Below are 15,206 nucleotides of genomic sequence, written 5' to 3'. Positions count from 1 at the left end.
GAGTTTAGTATATCATCATTTATTCTGTATTCCTCAAAGTCCCTCATGTTGTATAAATCATGCAAAACATGTACAGAGATTAATATTTAATGAGTTTAGTTGACTTTGATAATATTCATACATTAATCTATTATTATAATATTCTGCTTAACTATAACTGATGCAGATTCTAATACTTTAAGATTGCGTAACTCTGCATCATCTCATTTGACAAATAAAATGCAATATTCAGAGAACAACTCATTTAGCTCAATTCCACTTTACAGAGCCAAATTATGAGAATTTACAATCTTCAAGTTTGAATAAGATGGTTTACATCTTTTTGAATTATTAATTCTTTATCAGGCAAAATGTGATGTTATCAACAAAGGAAGGCTATGAGCCGGTTACAATGGGAGGGAAAAATAGTGACAGCTGTGCTCTATGCTGGCTTGATTTTCACACATAGTATCTTTGCAGAGAAACAATTTCATGAGGCTAAATACATTCATTGTATGAGGAGAGTTAACTCCTGTAGCAGTACGTGTGTTTTAGTTTTTACCTGTATAATTCTATGGAATTTTATCACTCAAGATAATGTATTAACTGAATGTATATGGATATCCCATTACCTCATTCTTTGTAAAAACAATGTGTAAATTAAGTACTATGTACATTTGCAATATACTTATATTAGTATCTTATGATCTTCCAGGCACTCACAAGCACAAGAGAGAAAACATTATCTAACAATTAGCCTCTAAAACAAGAATTCACTGATAAGAGGTTTGATTTAATATAGAGGCCTCTTACAAATTCATCACAAACTAAGACAAACAGCCCAGAGTAAAAATCATGGGAGCCTGACAATACACAATCTCCCTACCTTAAAAAATTGGCAATAAAAAAATCACAAAATATTTTCTTATCTTAACAAGAAGTTATAAAAGTAACAATAACAGATGATAATGACAAGGAATTGATACATTAAAGAATCATTCAGGCGATAGAGGCTGGTGACATCAGTCAGCCTCTTTCATCTTTAAAAGCCAGTTAGAAACAAGACTTGCCTCACTCATGCCAATCAAAATGTAATGATAGAATTGATCATGCAATACTTGAACCACTCAGCTATTGGTTGTGCTTTGAAAGGGTTAATATTGTCTACTTTTCAATGGTTGTTTGAGCAGAAAGAAGAAGAAACAGCACCCAATTAAACTGATGATCAGTTTCCATTGTGGAGTGGCTAAGTCCACTGTTTGGTTTAGTGTAATTTCTATTGTGTTTATTTTAATACCTTAATAAATTGGTGAACTTTGTCTAAACACACTTATGATGAAAGTTAAACTGGATTTTGGAGTCCATTTATACTCTTACAAACATTATTTAACTTTGGCAGGTAAATATATCTTTATGTATGATAGTGAAAAAAAATGACAAGGGTGAACAGTCAAGGGGTTAGATAGAAAAACAAAGTTATTTTTTAGGGACTCCTTCTTAGCCTGGTGCTCATTATTCTCTTCCTCCTTCCTATTATATCATTTACCATTCATTGTGCTAATTCTTCACAGCAAAAAAAAAGGCAAATGCTAAGAACTGGGAAGTATGGATTAGTATGTGGGTTTTAGCCACATTATGGGAACAGAATGAGAACCTGTCATGTTCCTGCTAACTTGGAATGCGCTCTGTGTTTACTATTTCCAATGGCTAGGTCTTTCCTGTATGTCCATAGCTTGTTCTTCATAACAGATGAGCCCTTTAATGTCTGAAGTGACTCTTGCTGTGTTTTTTTAGTAGCTTATTAATAATAAGCTTGAATGTATTTGGTAACAGCTTCCACACTGAAGCATTTCTTCTATATTACTTTCATATCATATGGGGTAGCTCTTCTGTTAAGAATACAATTGCTTACTAGAATACAATACATTTTGTAATATGCCATTGCCTTCAATTTGAATCCCCCATTTATTTGACAACTGGACAGCATATTATTGAACAGTTGAAGTTGTATACGTGATGGTATCACACTGTTATGGTGGACATGATTTGGAGATGCCAGTGTTGGACTGGGGTGTACAAAGTTAAAATCACACAACAGCAGGTTATAGTCCAACAGGTTTAATTGGAAGCACACTAGCTTTCGGAGCGATGGTCCTTCATCAAAAGCTAGTATGCTTCCAGTTAAACCTGTTGGACTATAACCTGGTGTTGTGTGATTTTTTACTTTGTTATGGTGGAAGAAGTTTAAGGTACAGCATGTAAGTAATAGCTACTATGGAGACTGAAACCACCCAGTTTAAGATATAAAGGGAGTGAATAACTTTGCTTCTAGACTTAATCTCGGCAGACCTGCAGGCATGTAGAGAACCCCTATGCAATTATTGGATAAATCATGAAATTGTAAACAGGTAATTAATTCTGGTTTTAACTCAACATTCTAGTTTTAACAACTGCCATATGGAATTCAAGAAACTAACCAGAGTCAACCACCAGTCATGTCCTAAAGAGTGAAATTCACTAGCTGTAGCCTTGCCTTGGTGAGGCTCATGTTCATGACTCATCATCTGTGAGTGTGCTCCTACTCTTGACAGGTGAATTGCAACTTCATGGAAGTGAGTTCACCTGTCTTGAACTCCACTTACCTTGAGCTGCAATTTCATTACTGTCAGCCTTTTTGGCATCTCTTCTCTCTGTCTTTGCTGAGGACCAAGAGAAGTAACACCATCAACATGAACGTCAACAGGATCAATATCCCAATCAGCACGAGCCACCTTCTCCTCAGCTACATGCTGTTCTACATGAGAGAAGATATGGACAATGATCCAGCTGGAAGAAGGTGCAATTCTGGAAAAGGGTGCACAGGCAAACTCTTTTCAATTTGCACCAGTACCCCGGAAAGATTAGGCCATTCGTGGCATTGCATTGCTGACAGCAACACTGTCCCAGAACTAGACTTCCTTCCCAGATGGGCATATATTGCTAGCTGCTATCGGAGGTATTTCTCACTGTTTTCCCCTTCTTATCCTCTATGTTTCAAACCCCAGTTCTCTGCCTATCTTTGGATTGCTATGCTCTGTTTTCCAGCGTGGAGAAAAAGCAGAGCATTATGAGTGTGAGAAAATGGATATGTAGAGGGGAAGGTTTACGGAGGTAATTTTGAGGCATAAGTGTGAGATGGGACAAAGACAAGGGTGTATCTGAATGTTGGCTGTTCAGATGGAAATGTGAGAAAATTTGGGGGAGTGAGATAGAGCATTAGAGAGAAATTAGTGCAGTTGTAAATGTGTGCTGAGCAGTAAGATGTTGGGAAAATCATTGCATAGTGCTTTATTTCTGCAGGTGCTATGCCACTCACTTTCCATGGGTCCTTGAACTTCTTGATGCATGCTCTCCTGGTTTGCAGAACAACATTCCTGTCGTTCAGTTCCTCAAACTTGTTGAGGTGTGAAACTAGCCTCTTGCTTCCATTACTGAGATATATCACCTCATATTTTGCAGCAGGATCTCTAGGCAAGTGTGCATGTTGGAGGTTAAGAGGTAATCCCAAGAGTCCAATCTTGTGGCTGCTGAAGCTACAAGGATCAATGGACAGTTCAGCTATTCTGACACAAACCCAGGTCAGTTTAATGAGAAATCTCTGAATAGATTTGGTATGTTATCCCATTTGCAATCTCTGATTGGCCAGGAAACCCAGAATTGAAGCTGACACTGAAACTGTGTTGAAGGGCACTGAAAAAATTACTGATGAAATGCTGTCTGTTTAGATAAAATTCAGCCATGTGTCTCTGTGATTGATATGTTCGACACTTTTCTGAGGCTTCCTCCAATAAGCACAAAACAGTCTCAGTTACTCTGAAAGAGTGTCTCTGAGATAGTTGCAATAAAAGCTGGTACTCTTCTTTCCTGGCTTCGTACAGTGTTGCTGGCTGGAGATTTAGAGGAAAGGGAAGAGGTAGGTAGAAGTGAGGGGGTAGAGGGTACAGTTGCATGTATACTATAGCAGCATAAAGGTGCTGGAAAAACAGAATATTTCATGAGCACCCGATCACATGTGCCTGATAATTAGCATCAATACAATATTTTTATAAGCTGCTGCTCAACCAGTTTCTGCTGTAAACCTCATTTTCTCCAAGTATTTTAGAAGTCTCTGCATGAAATCCCACCTTCTCCTACAACCTTTCCTGTCTCCCCATCAACGTGGTACACCTGTGTTATGTGGGAATTTCATTACTGAAATATTACACATTATTTAGGTTATCTGGATCTCCATTCCTTGATAGGCCTTTGATTGCAAGAAGACTCAACTCTTGGGTTGAGTATTGGAATAAATCACCCCATGGATTTTTAGGTTCACACACTTTGAGATCATATTGTTTGTGGATGAAAGATAGGGTAAGATAGTGTCCAGAGATAAAGAAAGACCAAGGTGACAGATAAAGGAAAATTACAGAGTCACTTGTGATTCTGAATTCATGAGTCATCTATGGTGTGGTACAGCACTAACACTAATAAGTGAACAATATTAATGTGGCAGGTCATACATCTTCTTTAAGTTTTCATTAAATAGCTTCAGTTTCTCCAAATTATATTGGTCTCACATTTTAATTCTTTGTATCTTTTTAAGGTGTCAATAAATGAATAGAACATTTAGTTGTCAGCAGTTCAAAACATAATATTTATATTGAGACAATTTCATAAGCTAATTAGCTGAGAAATTAGGGATGCTGATATGTGCTATTCAACTTAATGTCTTGTTACCTATAAAAATCATGGCAAAAAACAGCTGTGAATAAAGAATAATGAAGAGCATTTAAGGTTTTTTTTAAGCTTGTAATTTTGCTGGAAGTCCTAACGTGGAGGTATTTCTTTGCTCCACCATTTGGCAGCCACATATTCATTGTAAAATCTTTTATTTTGTTTCTATTGATGGGCTGCATAATTGATTTAGCTCAGTTGGCTGGATTGTCAGATTACAGAGTAGTATGATGCCAACATTGTGGGTTCAATTCCCATCACTGGTTTAAGGTTACAATGAAGGACTTGCCTGAGGTCTGGTAAGCTGTTAGGTTAAATCACCACCAGTTGCTTCTCTCTCTAATTAGATCAGCCCATTTGGTCTAGTAAGACCATGGTGACACAACAACATTGATGGGCTCCAATATAGTCAACTGATTCACCCCTGGATAGCAACCAAGCTGTAAGTTACTTACATCCGGTTCCCTATTCTTGTTTCATTTCCAAAGTTTTGAACTATTGCCATCTGTTGGAGCTTATATTAATTTCCTCATTGCTATACTTTTTCATAATCTTATACATTCAAACCTTTCTTTACTGCACTGTTTTCGGAGTTATCAATTAGAAAGCAGATGCTCTCAGTCTTCAGTTCCATCGGACATGAGGACGTATGCAGTATTTTTGCCATGCATCCAAAATTTACTTTCAGACATTACATTGCTTTTTAAAACATACTGAAAAAAATACTGTTACTTAAATATGCAGGCTTTTGACGAAACATACCATCAAGTTATTGGATAAATGCAAAGCAGCTGCCGCAGTTTCAAGTAGGTAGAAGAATGTCTTAGTCACATTTCCAGCTCCCATCCAGTGGCGAACCAGGGGACAGTAAACAGAATCCATTATTTGTTTACATTCACAGTCATTGGCATAAAGGTTATTCTTCCCCTCGCATTCTTTGAGGACCATATCCATCTTTGCAATGAATTCAAAATCATGACTGTTAAAGGAGCAAATTTATGATTATTAAACCATTGGTCAAAACATAGGAACACGTGAACAAGAGTAGGTCATTCAACCCCTTGAATCTGTTCCGCAATTTAGTCAGGTCATGGCCAATCTGCGGCTTAATTCCACACACTTGCCTTTGCCCCATATCCTTTAATAGCTTTGCTTAACAAAATTTGAGAGCTTTAAAATTAACAACTGATCCAGCATCTACTGATATTTGTAGAAGAGAGTTCCAGAACTCTACCACCCTTTGTGCTTTCTAACTTCATTTTAAAGTTTCTCCTAGTTCATAAATTCATAAGATAAGGACCAGATTTAGGCCAATTGGCTCATCAAGTCTGTTCCACCATTCAATCATGGCTGATTTGCTCTTCATTTGCGAGTCTGTTGCTGGAAAGGTACAGCAGGTCAGGCAGCATCAGAGGAGCAGGAGAATAGACGATTCAGGCATAAACTCTTCAGCAAGAATGACTTATGCCCAAAAAGTCTATTCTTCTGCTCCTCGGATGCTGCCTGATTTGCTGTGCTTTTCCAGCAACACTCAACTCTGATCTCCAGCATTTGCAGTCTTCACTTTCTCCTAATATGCTCCTCACCCCCATTTTCCCTCCATATCCCTTCAACATATTACCAATTAAAAATCTGTCTGACTCCTCCTTAAATTTACTCATTGTCTCAGCATCCACTGCACCTTGAGGTAGCGACTTCCACAAAATACGTTTGGGAGAAGTAATTTCTCCTCAACTGTTTTAAATTTGCTAAGACTATGACCTCTCGTCCCAGAATGCCCTACACTGGGAAGTATCCACTCCATGTCTGTTTTATCCATACCTTTTATCATCTTGAATCCTCAATTTGATATCCCCTCATTCTAAATTCCAGAGAGTATAGGCCTATACTGTTAAAGCTCTCTTCATATGACAAACCCTTCAACTCAGGGATCAATCTAGTGAACCTCCTCTGAACTGCCTCCAATTCCACTACAACTTTCCTCAAATACGGGGACCAAAACTGCACACAATACTCCAGGTGTGCTCTGACTAATACTTTGTAGAATTGCAACATTACTTCCTTACCTTTATAGCTAAATGAACAGAATATAAAAGCCAACATTCACTTTTTTTATTATCTGCTGTACTTGCATGTTAATTTTCTGTGACTTATGAATGGGTACACCTGGAACCCTCTGCACTGGAGCACTCTGAAGTCTCTCCCCATTTAGATGATAGGTCACCTTCCCATTTTTCCAACCCAAATGCATGACCTTGCACTTATCCATGTTAAACTCCATCTGCCACGTTTTGTCCCACTCTCCTAACCAATCCATATTACTTCGTAAATCTCTTATTACCTCAGTGCAATTTGTCAACCTGCTAATTTTCATGCCATTCACAAATATGGCTATATATAAGTCATTAATGTAGATTGTGAATAGCTAGGGTCCAAGGACTGAACCCTGTGCCCCCCCCCCCAACTAGTTACACCTTGCCGTCCAGAAAAAAAAATCCTGACTCTCTGTCTTCTGTCTACCAGCCAGTCGTCTATCCAAGCTAATAAGTTACCTCTAATTCCATATGATCCAATCTTGTGAATTAACCTTTTGTGCAGCACCTTATCAACCACCTTCTGGAAGTCCAGATATATTACATCTTCAGCATCCCCATTATCTATGTTGTTTGTTCAGCTTTGAAGAACTCTAACAAATTAGTCAAATATGATTTGACCTCCATCACGCCGTGCTGACTCTGATGGATAGTATTTTGACTTTCCAAATATCGTGATATTGCTTCCTTGATAATTGGTTCTAACAGTTTCCCAACAACATTCTCCTGAATGGTATGATCCTAATTTTTAGACTATGCACCCTATGTCTGGCATCTCCAACCAGTAGAAATAGAAATCTTTGACGTTGGAGATTCATTCATTGGACTGGTCTGTTTCTCTGCAGGCATTTCATTGCCTCGCCAGGTAACATCGTCAGTGTATCTTCGATAAAGTGATGGTGGTCTGTCCCGCTTGGTATTTATGTGTTTGTTCGTTTGTTGGTACTCGAAACGTCGAATTCCCTATTCCTGAGATGCTGCCTGGCCTGCTGTGCTTTGACCAGCAACACATTTTCAGCTGTGATCTCCAGCATCTGCAGACCTCATTTTTTACTTCCAGTTCTGTATCTGAGTGGTTTGTATACAGTGTGCATTTCAATGTGTTTATTGATTGGATTCTGGTTGGAGTACCAGGCTTCAAGGAATTTCTTGCATGTCTCTGTTCTGCCTGTGCTAGGATGGTTACATTGTCCCTGTTGGATTCATGTCCTTTGCTGTCCGTGTGGTTGGAAATGAGAGAGTACTGATCTTGTCTGGCAGTGGTGAATTGATACTCATGCACTTGTATAGTCAGTATTCTTCCTGCTCATCCTGCGTAGTATTTTTCATAGTCCTTGCAAAAATCTTTAACCACTCTGTCTTTTCTTATTAATGTTTCAAAGACTTCAATCAGATCACCCCTTATCCATCTAAACTGTAGAAAACACAGCCTAATTTATATAACCTAAATTTGAAAATTTAACCCTCATAGTCCAGATATCATTCTTAGAAACCTACTTTGTACTCCTTCTAAAGCCATTATATTCTAAGGTGTGGTATCCAGATCTGTTCACATTACTCCAAGTGGGATCGAACTGGGTTTTTTTTAAATAGCTGCAGCATAACTTTTTACATCCTTATATTCCAGCCCTCTCAATGTAAAGGCTAGCATTCCATTAGTTTTCTTGATTATTTTCTGCACCTGCTTGTGGCATTTTAAAGAGCTATGCACTTGAATCTCCAAGTATCTTTTGACATCCACTGTATTTAACTTCATACCATATGGAAAGTACGCTGACCTATCCTTTCTTTTTAGGTCCAAAATGGTTAACCTCACAATTACTAACAATGAACTCCATCTGCCAGTGTTTGGCCAATTAGTCTAACAATATTATGAAATTTTATGCTGTCATCTACACTGTCTGCAGTGCCACCCAACTTTGTGTCATCATCAAATTAAGTTTATTTTCTATTATTTAAGTCGTTAATAAATAATGAATTATTAAGGTCCCATCACAGATCCTTGGTGGGACTCTACTAGTCACACCCTGCCAATTTCAGCACATATCCGTTATCTCTACATTCTGTAGACAGCCACCCAATCAATTTCTCATCCATGCTGTAATTTGCTCTCATTTCTGTGGGCTCCGACCTTAGTTAATAATATTTTAACTCTTAAAAGTAACTGAAACTCTTCAAAGCTTTAAAATGTGTCATATTACCTGCCAGCTGGCACTTCCATGCTTTGGATCACTGGAACTGAAAGATTAAAATAGCATAGCTTGACTCTATACAAAATAGGTTTTTATTTAAAATTATTGCAAATGAATGATCTAGAAATTCAATGGCATGGATAAATCTGCATTGTGTAGATGTTGTGCAATTAACTGATGATATGTGTTAGGAGTGTGGACTGCACATGAAATACACTTGATCTGCTTAATTTAACCATTTATCTCATACCAATGGTTCACTGGCTGCACAGTTCACAATACTCAGACTGAAAGAATGGCTGTAAAGAATTCAAAAGAAAAACACAAAACCGATTGGAATGGCAAGAAATTGGTCTCCCAGGTTCTCCCACATCAAAAGAAATGTTGGAGAAACTCAGCACATCTGGCAGTCTCTATGGAGAGAGAAACAGAGTTAATGTTTCAAATCTGATTTGATTCTTCTTCAGAACGTCTCCATGTTGCAGTGTCTTTATGTAAGTTATTGGGAGGAGGAACATTCTTTAACGTGAGGGATAGAAAGCCCTCTGAATTCAGTGCAAGTGAAGAGAAGGAAGTAGAACTGTGGTTGATGTGAGCAGCATTACTCTGAGGCCATAAATAACATAGGATATTGTCAAACCATAACATCTTAAGATCACTTTAAGTACCTTTTCATCGTAGCTGCATCATTCAGAGTTCAATTTATTGCAATAGTCACATTAATCATTTCTCTAAGTTGACTGCATAGTCTGATGCAAATAGAACACTACAGTTTATTTAATAATCTTCATCTCACCCCTGCACCTTTAGGGGTATGGAGAATAATGGCTATGTTATTGGACAAATAATTTCGAGGTCTGGCATAATAATCCAATTACATGATTTGAAAGACCCCATGGCAGCTGGAGAATTTAAATAAATACATTCATTTAGAATGAAAAGCTACAATATGAATTATGACCATTCAGACTAATAAAAACCCATTCAGTTCATTACTATCCTTCACAAAACAAAATCTGCAAATCTTTGAGGTAATGTGGTTGATCCTTAAATGCCCCCTGAATTGGCTTAGCAAACCATCAGTTGTACATGGACAAGCAATAAATGCTGCACTTGCCAGTGAAATCCACAATTTGTAAATAAATAAAGCCAAAACTATTATTGCACATAGTTCTATTATGAAATTAATACCCAAACCTATGCCTTATACACGTATACTGGCAGCAGTTCATCGATGACAACACAATCCCATGCAATTCCCATTTTTCTGCAGGTGGAGGTGTTGCATACCATTAAGCTACAGGCTGAAAAAGAAGATCAGTGAATATCAGTGAGCCTTGCCTTCCATTAAAAGGACTACAAGTGGAAAGGACCAGAGTGGAAGAGCTGGACTTTGCACTAAGCATTATTTCTTTATATCTGATTTTCTCTCTCTGCTCTACAGTAGAATCATAGAACCAGAAAACAGGAGGAGACGTAGGCCATTTGGTCCTTTGAGCCGGCATTGCCATTCATTATGACCATGCTTTATCATCTGACTCAGTAGCTTGTTCCTACTTTTCTCCCATGTCCTTTGATTCCCTTTAGCCCTCAACTTCTATTCAACCTCCTTCTCGAAATCATGCAATCTTTTGGCCTCATCTATTTCCAGGGGTTGAGAATTCCACAGGCTCACGACACTCTCTCAGGGAAGAAAATTCTCCTCCTCTCAGTCCTAAATGGCCTATCCTTTCAATTTAGATAATTCCTGGTTCCGGACTTTGCACCCACTGAGAACATCCTTCCTGCATCTACCCTCTCTGGAGTTTGATAGGTTTCAATGAAATTCTCTCATTCTTCTGAACTCACCGATTCAACTACAGGATGACCCCCATATCCACTGAATCGTTTTCTGTGGTTTAACTTACCCACACAGCCTGAACATATTATAGGTAACATTCCAGAACCAGGGACCAGGAGGCTGTTGGGAAGGAATGCTTTCCATTTAAATGGATGGGTTTGCTCCTATCCACAGTTTCGGACTTCCATGGTAGGTTTTGGAACATATTCCCTGTGGCTATGGGGGCGTCTACGGTATTCCTTATACATTAGTTCTACCATCTCAGGAATCATGTAAAGTTTATCTGTAACTTCCTCCATATCAAGGGCATATCTCCTCAGACAGGGAGACCAAAGTGCACATTCTCCTCCAGGTGTTGTCATACCAGTGACCTGGTGAGCAAACATCCCTGCTTCTGTACTCAATATGATTTCTGTCATCCCACAAACTCTATGTAACAAGTTGAAGATCATTTTAAAGCATATTTACTTCAACTTTGTTCATTTTTTGCACCATTATCTCTTGTCTTCACCTCTCCTTGTTTATTCATTTCAACCCTTCTAAACATGAAAGTCCTGCAAACAGTGGGGGAAGAGAATTAAATAATAATGAAGGCACAGTTCAGAATCTTGAGGGTAGAAGTACAGAGACTGAAGGTGGGAATAGAAGTCAATTATATGAAATGATGGATGACCAGGATTGCACCACCTTTCAACATCCACCCAAATTAGTGGCTATGAATATGAATGATGATCATCCACCTTTCAATACAATGCCAATTGAGGCCCTTAAGTAGTCAACTAATGACCACTTAAAGGTCTAATCCCAGATAATCTCCAGAAATTTAATACCAGGCAATTCAATGAGAGTCAGCCTACCAACTGGTGAGCAGTGCGGGCAGGTTGTTGAATCCAGAGGTGACCCCTCAATCCATACTAATTCATGTACACTGGGGGAACTGGACATAGAGCAGGGCTTGGCTGCTAAGGGTCAATCTCTGACCTTCCTTTTAATCCCTCTGTCCCTTAGTCCCAGTAATTCCATCCCATGACATTATTCCCTCTCCCACAAAAAAAACTTACATTTCCTGAATATAGATCTCAATCCAAGGAGTCTGGGATATGTTCCACCAGCTGCCACCAGGGTCTCGGTGGTGCTGCTAGATGCTGGAGGTGCAAGTTCCTAATTGTCAGGCAGCTTTTCGTGGCTGATGCTTTCTCATCTCAGGTCCTAATACTGGTAGAAGTCCCAATGACAACCAATCAGCTGCACGATTGCTGGAAGGTCCAATGGGCTTTCACATCTTTTGCATCAATTAACAGGTCTGGGATTTCTCACCTCCAATCTCTCTCGTGTTTGGACTTATTCCATGCCATGAAGGAATTACCTTCTGAAATCTGACTGGATTCCAGGTAACCAAATTCAATTTTCCTTCCAGTTCTACTTCCTTATGAGATGAACTCATGCGGAAGTCAGTATTTCACATTAATTCTTAATTCTAAAGTTTCAATGTTTTGAATTCAAAGTCCTCAGAGATCAAGTTAATATGCAACTAAGGAAAACATTCCATGACTATTTATTAAGTTGGGCAAATATAAACTTGATTTCCTTAGGATTTGCACTAATTACAGAACAATCCACCAACCATGCTTTGACTGCCATACTAATGATTGAGTTCACTAAACATGAGGGCATGGGAATCACAAAATCTCTACAGTGTGGAAACAGGCTATTCAGTCTAACAAGTCCACACTGGCCCTCCAAAAAGTAACCCACCCAGACCATTCCCCTACATTTAGCCCAGACTAATGCATCTAACCTACACATTTCTGAAGGTAATTCACCTAACCTGCACATCTTTGGATTGTGGGAAGAAACCAAAGCACCTGGAGGAAACCCATGCAGACACAGATAGAATGTGCAAATTACACTGACAATCACCCGAGGCTGGAATTGAACCCTGGTCCCTGGCGCTGTCCGACAGCAGCATGAACATGCAGCTTCAGAAATACTGCTAAAGAATCAAGCTGGCACATCTTCCCACTGTGCAAGAGGGAAAAAGATTTTTTTTAAAAATATCATAACAAGCAATTGCAAATTGGAATTATAAAAATAAAGAAAATTTGGATTGGTTTGGATTTAAGACCTAATTCTCAGCAATCTTAACTATTACTATTATTTAATTCATTTGCTCCTATTATTTTTATTAATTACCTTGTTCAGAAGCCTTAGAGGCCTTTGGACCAAGAATGTTTGATGTGTCCACTTGCAGTCCAGAGGATGAGCTCGGATACAAGTCTTTAATATCAAGCTCTAAAGATGCAAAGTAAGATTTAGATTATTTTCAACAATATCCCTTATTGAATGTTAGAATCTATAAGATATTGTTCACATGGAGGCCATGGTAAGCATAACCAAAACTGCCAGTTTATTTTTGAAATCATTGAGATTTATGCTGTTATTGCGTACTTTTTCTCTATTCACTAAAGCTATTTGAGTTGCCAAAGAACAAGGGTGCCAGCCAACTCCAGTACTTTGCCAACATGCTAACCATTGATGTTACCTTTGATAATCTGCAAAATATTTGATCAAAGGATTCTTTCAGTACCACTTTATAGAGTAGTCAAAACCATGTATTTGAGTGTCAATGGTTTATTTATACATAAAAACAAGTTAACTTACTAGTTGCAGAGGATCGTGCCGAGAGTTCCACGAGTTGACAGCCCAACCTGCATACACATACACACACAAAAGATGGCTAGACAATCAGTGACATGCAACTCGTGTGATTAGGATGGAGATGCCAAGAATGTAAATCAAGCATGCACCCCATGTTTTCCTCATTGAAGAATATATAGATGGAGCTAAATGATAGTCTCAGTATTGAGCAGGGGATGCCTGAGTACAATTACGAAAGTTTGTTTTATCTTCTACTTACAAAGTAGCTGTGCAATACAGCACTGATGGCATTATGGTTGCACGACTCAGTGGGGAGCCTCGGTTTATGTGAGATTTGAAACACTTTAAGCTAGCCTGTACTACTTAAAGCCAACCTGTTTTTTTTAAATCAAAAATAGGAATTGCTGGAAAACCTCAAAAGGTCTGTTTCTCAGACCTCAACTGTCTCTCAGTTCTGAGAAACAGCCACTCAACCTGAAACATTAACTTTGATTTCTGTTGACAGATGCTGCCAGACCTGCTGAGCTTTTCCATAAATGTTTGTTTTTGTTTTTGATTTACAGCATCTGCAGTTCTTTTGGATGTTCTTTTCTGAGGTGTAATCTGGCTTCATTAGGGGCTGAAAGTAGTAAAAGAGGAACTAAAGAGAAGAGAAAGCCCTCAAGAATAGTAAAATGAGCCAGAGAGTCTACCCAGGGCACTCTGATGTAAGAGGTACACAGGAAGAGTGAGATGTACTCTTTCAGGAGTCCCTTCAAACAAATACTAAGAAGACAGTGAGAAACATTCATCAAATCACTCAATGCCAGCAGTCTTGTCCTTAGGATGCAGTATAGGAGTGCAGGAAAATGTTTAATGACCTCATATGAGTGATCGACATCATTAAAGGCACCTTCATCTATCATCACTTAACAGCTTCACCACTAGCTTCATACACGACTTCATTCACAACACCTCCATTACCCACCGACAACACTTTTTACTAATCACAATTGTATCTCACGTTCATAATCTCATGCAATTAACAATGTTGCAAACTGCACACTCAAAGTTTACAGTTTGCACACGCTTCTATAATTCTAGCTATTTAATTGTAAGTCATATTACCAAAATACATTGTATTACACTCACGAACACATCTCTCTCTCTCTTTTGCATGACAAATTAGCTGATACTCAGGGAGTACAGCACCCACAGCAGGGATAGATTCACCTTTATGCCCTCACAGAGGAGACACATCTTCTTCCCACAGTTGGCTATGATTTACAATTTGCAGATGACTTAACCATATACCACATTCCTTCTTCCTTCCATCACCACAATCTTGTCTTTACATGCTTTCCAATGACCAAGAACTGGTTGCTAGGAAGGAAGACTGAGAGAGGAAGATGAGGTTGATAAAGAACAAAATCATCATTTAATGTGAATCTCTCAGCTACCAGCTCAGATAACAGCATTCCACAAGAATTAACTGATGGCATAAAGGCTGGATGTGGGTGCCATGAGATACTGCATGAGGTAAGTTACAATGAGACTTAAGGGGAAAGGGGAAGATTTATTTTGCTGCCAGCTCCCCGCAGAGTGATTTCACACAAGCTCTGCTGTAGAGGATCCTGGTGAAGACTTTTATGGAATACCACACTGGAAAAGGCTAACAAACATGCTAGTCAGCCTAAAAACCTGCAATCA

The 15,206-nt window shown here is 38.7% G+C and overlaps 1 protein-coding gene across 1 annotated transcript in view; it reads right to left on the bottom strand.

Moving 5' to 3' along the window:
• LOC132817350 (adenylate cyclase type 10-like) overlaps positions 1-15,206 on the bottom strand; it is a 187,519-nt gene that overhangs the window by 59,550 nt on the left and 112,763 nt on the right. Inside the window, exons 21-23 of the mRNA XM_060827758.1 lie at positions 13,053-13,151; positions 9,029-9,065; positions 5,497-5,713 (exon numbers count right to left, since the gene is read on the bottom strand). Of these exons, the coding sequence (XP_060683741.1) occupies positions 5,497-5,713; positions 9,029-9,065; positions 13,053-13,151 (353 nt within the window). The remainder of the gene's footprint in view (positions 1-5,496; positions 5,714-9,028; positions 9,066-13,052; positions 13,152-15,206) is intronic.

Source organism: Hemiscyllium ocellatum, chromosome 7 (assembly GCF_020745735.1).
Source record: "Hemiscyllium ocellatum isolate sHemOce1 chromosome 7, sHemOce1.pat.X.cur, whole genome shotgun sequence".
Lineage (NCBI taxonomy): Eukaryota > Metazoa > Chordata > Chondrichthyes > Orectolobiformes > Hemiscylliidae > Hemiscyllium > Hemiscyllium ocellatum.
This window is presented reverse-complemented; position numbering and strand designations above follow the sequence as displayed.